The 5,422-nt window shown below is 60.6% G+C and overlaps 2 protein-coding genes across 2 annotated transcripts in view; one reads left to right on the plus strand and one right to left on the minus strand.

Moving 5' to 3' along the window:
* Positions 1–5,422, minus strand: part of LOC113211830 (mediator of RNA polymerase II transcription subunit 20) — a 102,947-nt gene that overhangs the window by 79,839 nt on the left and 17,686 nt on the right. The window lies entirely within an intron of this gene.
* Positions 1–5,422, plus strand: part of LOC113211826 (facilitated trehalose transporter Tret1-2 homolog) — a 10,035-nt gene extending 4,613 nt beyond the window's left edge. Inside the window, exons 2-4 of the mRNA XM_052270852.1 lie at positions 2,560–2,727; positions 3,005–3,658; positions 3,831–5,422. Coding sequence (XP_052126812.1) covers positions 2,560–2,727; positions 3,005–3,658; positions 3,831–4,616 — 1,608 coding nt within the window. The 3' untranslated portion in view covers positions 4,617–5,422. The remainder of the gene's footprint in view (positions 1–2,559; positions 2,728–3,004; positions 3,659–3,830) is intronic.

Consider the following 5,422-nt stretch of genomic DNA (forward strand, 5'->3'; position numbering starts at 1 on the left):
GGGAAGAGGAAAGAGAGGGGGGGAGGAAGACAGGGACAGACAGACAGACAGACAGACAGACAGACAGACAGACAGACAGAGCGAAATTGTCCAACAGGACGAGCAGCAGATGGTGTAGAGAGCACAGCGCGGGCTCAAAAGTACTCCTTCCTATTTATCCCTCGGGAGAACAAGCCTACACATGCATCAGGGGAGTGAGGGGGCAGGCAGGCGTGCGCTGCTTGCTTACAGCCGCTCTCACTGGGCCGGCCCCAGCCGACCCCAGCAGCCCAGTATGTGCAGCCCGGCCCAGCCTTGCCCAGCCCGGCCTGGCCTAACTCTCCTTGCAGAGTTGCCATACACTTCTTGCTTGCGTTCCTCGCGTAGTGCCGCTACTTTAGAGCCCCCCCCCCCCCCCCCCCCCCCCCCCCCCCCCCCGGGGGGGGGGGGGGGGGGGAAAAAAAAAAAAAAGGGGGGGGGGAGGGGGGCGTTGGTAGAAAGATGCAGAGCAGGGAGTTTGGAATACTTGGGGGATACTGCCGCCCCGACCCATTTTCAAAACGGAGCGGGCCGGGGCGGCGGGAGCGAAGGGACACGAAGCGAATCGGAAACAAGTTATAAAATTGGTGCCGACCGGCGCAGCTGTGGAAGGAGAAGGAAAGAGAGTGGGGTGGAGAGCGTAGAGAGAAAAGGGGGAGGGGAGGGGCGAGGGGCGCGCGGGGTTAACAAGTCTTATACAAAAGATCCCCTTCCCTCCAATAACTAACCACCCCTCTCCTCCCTCCGAGAGGGCCTCAAATTGCAGCAGCAGCCCCCTCCGGGCCGCCGCCGTGCACCCCTGGCCCGCCCCATTAACACTTTCCCTACTGCCTTGCCTTCTACAACTTGCCCAGCCCCTCCCCGCCCCGCCTCGCCCCACCCCGCCCCGCCTTGCCACAGCAAAACTTGAAAACGCAAGGCGCAACGCCACGCCGCGCCACTCCTATTTACGGCACGCGCTTACACGATGCAATAAAGTACACAGTATTTAACCCCCCAAAAAAAGTGTGTGAAAACAATTTCGCGGAGCCGTGTTTGTGTACACTAATTTACGTTTTATGCATCGAGATAGCGTGGAGCGGGAGGGAGAGAGAGAGAGCGCGCGCGCGAGAGAGAGGGCGGGAGAGAAGGGTTATTGCGGTACGGAGAAAGAGAGAAAGTTGAGTGAGCGAGAGAGCACCCCTTGCTCGCTCACCTCGCCATGATAGACTGACGGACCAGCCCGACGCATCTAGGCACGTCGTTTGGCGCTCCCCGTACCCCGCGCCGCCCCCAACGAGCCTTATCACACCGAGCCTCACATCCTCCGGCGCGGCCCGACCCACTCCACCAAATAAATTTGTCTCTTTTTTATATTAAAAAAGAAGAAAGGAGAAAGGAGAGGGCGTTGGAGGGAGATGGAGATATGGGAAGAGAGAGAGAGAGAGAGAGCATGAATAATTGTCATCGCCGCGCGAAAAGAAAGAAACCCTTTTCTTTTCAGAATGTATCTCCATGTGCGGCGCAGTGCATTCGGTCCGCGAGGATAAAGTACAGTATGGGAAATTAACGCTATCCAACGGCCTGCTGCGATATAGTGGGGCGTCGTGACCCTGAGGAAACGTCAATACAATGATTGGCCCGGGGAGAATGAAAGCTCCGGCCGCTCCGGGCGAGCAGAGGGCTCCAGAGCTGCGCTCCAGATGCGCGGAGCCGGGCGGAGCCGGGCGGAGCCCACGAGGGAGATGGAGAATTTTACGCTATTCAATCATATTGCCGGGGAGGGCAGCGGAGCAGCCAGCGAGATGGGACTGCGGGCGGGGTGGGGCGAGGTGGGGCGGGCATGAGTGTGTGGAGGGGTGTCATTTGTGACGGCAGCGGGGGATGGGCGCAGGCAGAGAGGCTGGTGGAGGCATCTACTTGCCGAGTCCCCCCCCCCCCCGACCCCGGCAGCGGGGCGGCAGCGACCCTACGCTCCCGTACGTCGCGACGGCGCTGGTGCGATGTGCCCTTGTGATCGGGCGGGGCCAGGGCGGCTGGCAGGCGTCGAAGAGAAAGAGATAGGGCGACAGACCGCGTATAGGGGAGAGGGGGATGGGGCGAGAGAGGCGAGGAGGAAAAGAAAAAAATCAATTCCATTCAAATTTGGCGCGCTCGCGCCTCGCACTCATGTCGAGCGAGGAGGGGAGGGGTTTGGCCCGAGCACTCGTCCTTGGCGCGACCGCCGTGGCCAGCAGCGGCGGATCCAGGAGCGATGGAAAAGGGGTGCGAAAAGAGTCACTGCCTTTCCTGGAACCGACTCGCGTGTATCGCAAGTTCATTCGACACACGGTGATTCGGCACATTACGAGAGTTAGGAGCTAGGCGCCTGCAAAATTCGGGGTAGGCTATCCCGCAGTGCACGAATGCGCTACAGGCAACATGTTGCCTGCCTATCAGGCGCTACGAGAGCTTGGACGGACAAGCTGAGTTTCGCGGGTCCTTGGTTCGTTCGCGGCGAATGACGGTTAAACATGCACCTCCTGGATGGTCCCTAACGTGTCTTCTCTCATGTCCGCGCAGGTGCTCGCAGCGCTGGCCGTGTCGCTGGGGCCGTTTGCCGCCGGCTTGGGAAAGGGCTACAGCTCGCCCGCCATCGCCTCGCTCCAGGAACAGCAGCGAGTGCCGCTCGACCCCGGGGGGGCCGCCGGGGCCGTGGGGGGCGGCGGCGGCACCTCCGCGGGCTTCACCGTAAGTCACTCATCAGCCACTCCTCGGCCACCAAGGGAAGGGGAAGTATACTGTTCACGTGTGTAAACTCGATGGTCGCAAAGTTCATCGAGCTTCGTGGTATACTGAAGTTCACTGATGCTTTTCATAAACCTCAACGAAGGTAAAGGATGTACTGGCCGAAGTTCATCCAAGTTCACCGACGTTTTTCAAAGTTTATAGAAGTTGAAACAACAATCTGTTTCCCTGTCTCTAATTCATACGAGTGCAGATCCAAGAGCTGGTCTCCTGTCCGCAGGTCTCGCCGCAGCAGGCCAGCTGGGTGGCGTCGCTGTCGCTGCTGGGTGCGCTGTTCGGCGGCCTCCTGGGCGGCATGGCGATGCGCTACGGCCGGCGCAAGGTGCTGCTCGTCACCGCCGTCCCCTTCAGCGCGTCCTGGCTCGTGACCGTCTTCGCCACCAGTGTCGAGATGATGTTCGTCACCGCCTTTGTGGGCGGCTTTTGCTGCTCCATCGTACTGCTCGTCACGCAGGTGTACGTCAGTGAGATCGCCGGCCCGGACATCCGAGGCTGCCTCAGCGCCGTGCTCAAGATGGTGGGGCAGGTCGGCGTGCTGCTGAGCTTCCTGGGAGGCGCCTACCTCGACTGGCGCCAGCTGGCGCTTGTCGTGGCCGTCGCCCCCATCATGCTGTTCGTCAGCGTGCTCTACGTCCCCGAGACGCCGTCCTACCTGGTGCTGGCCGGCAAGGACGACGAGGCGGCGCGGGCGCTGCAGTGGCTGCGCGGCCCCGACACGGACGTGGGGCCCGAGCTGGCCGTCATCCGCTCCAACATCCTGTGCGCGTCGGGCATGGACGACTCCACCCCGCCCAGGAGCCCGGCCTCCTTCATGACGCACAGTCACCGCATGCTGCGGCCCGCACTCACCACCTGCGGGCTCATGCTCTTCCAGGTAGGCGTCCTCATAGCATCCGTCCATTCTGCTTAGAAATTACCGCATTTGCTTGAAGCTCGAAATCTTTCCTCGAAAAACAAGACCTCGTTTTTACCGTGCTCCTCCTTGACCGAACCCTCCGACGGCTTCCTCTCCCACTATGACGGATCTCTGCCTCCTCTGCCCGCAGCGCTTCTCCGGCGCCCAGGCCTTCCAGTTCTACGCCGTGCCCATCTTCAGGCAGACGTTCGGCGGCATGAGCCCTCACGGCGGCGCCATCGCCGTGGCCTTCGTGCAGCTGCTGGCCTCGCTGCTCTCCGGGCTGCTCATCGACACGGTGGGCAGGCTGCCGCTGCTCATCGCCTCGAGCGTGTTCATGTCCATGGCCCTGGCCGGCTTCGGCTCGTTCGCGTACTACATGGACGCGCAGGGCGACAGGGGCGCGGCGCTGGGCGGTAGCCAGGACTGGATCCCGTTGCTGTGCGTGCTCGTCTTCACCGTGGCCTTCTCCCTCGGCATCAGCCCCATCTCGTGGCTGCTCATCTCGGAGCTGTTCCCGCTGCAGTACCGCGGCGCCGGCTCCTCGCTCGCCACCAGCTTCAGCTACGCGTGCGCCTTCGTGGGCGTCAAGACGTTCGTGGACTTTCAGCAGGCGCTGGGCCTGCACGGCGCCTTCTGGCTGTACGCGGCCATCTCCGTGTGCGGGCTGTGCTTCGTCGTGTGCTGCGTGCCCGAGACCAAGGGCCGCGACCTGGACGAGATGAGCCCGCGCTGGAACACGGCCGCCTCCGCCCCGACGGCCACGGCGGCGGCGGGCGTGCGCGTGCAGCCGCCACCGCCGCACATGGCGCCCAACGTGGACCACGGGGGCCACCTGGGCCACATGGGCATGGGCCACCTGGGCATGGGCCACACCACGGGCCACCACCACCACATGGGGCTGGGGCCGCCGCTGGGGCCGCCCGGAGGGGCGTAACTAGGGGCCCCGCTGTTCCCACCCCCCGTCGCGCACGGGGCCCCCCACCGGCCCCAGCCCCGACGGGGGCCCACCATGCCCGCCATGCCGCTGGGGCACTCGGGCCTGGCGTGGTGGCAGCACGCGCAGAGGGGCACCTCGGCACACCGGGGTAGCGCGCGCGAGGTGCTGGTGTAGGAGCAGCGGGCAGTACAGGACAAAGTCTGGGGCGGGCGGCTGGGACAGAACAGCGAGGCCAGTATGGCGTGGTAAGTATGCGAGCGCATCTGTCCTTGCTGTCCGCCGGGAGCATTCTCCATCCCGTTACATAAGGTTCTGGCAGAATTTTGATAAGTGTGGGAAAAGTAAAGGAGAAATGCCCAATGTCTATACATTTCTATTCTCATACTCCCTTTTTTTAGTTTTTCACTTTGGAAAGTTTTTTTATTGAAAATTTTGCAGAGCTGGATCTCTGTTGAGTTATGGAATGGCAAAGAAAGTTAACTTGGGATGACTCGTACATCCTCTGCACAAAACAATCAGAAAGACAGCACAAAATGTGAAACATTTTCTGCATAAGCCAAAAAACATGCAGAGGTAAGATATGGGTTGATTTGTAAATTTGTGACAATACATTTGTACTTTGTGCCTTCCTTGATTGTTAATTCTCTAATGGGAAACATTTCCAGTTCACTTTTGAATGCTGTGCTATATCTTACTAATATCAGGCATCTTTTGATTGGTATGAACTTACATCAACTTGCGGTGCCCGTTTAGGAGAGTATATTTTATAGCAAATTACAATCTGTTACATCTTTTTCTATTTA

This window comes from Frankliniella occidentalis, unplaced genomic scaffold (genome assembly GCF_000697945.3).
Source record: "Frankliniella occidentalis isolate FOCC.00 unplaced genomic scaffold, Focc_3.1 Scaffold141, whole genome shotgun sequence".
NCBI classification, from domain to species: Eukaryota; Metazoa; Arthropoda; class Insecta; order Thysanoptera; family Thripidae; genus Frankliniella; species Frankliniella occidentalis.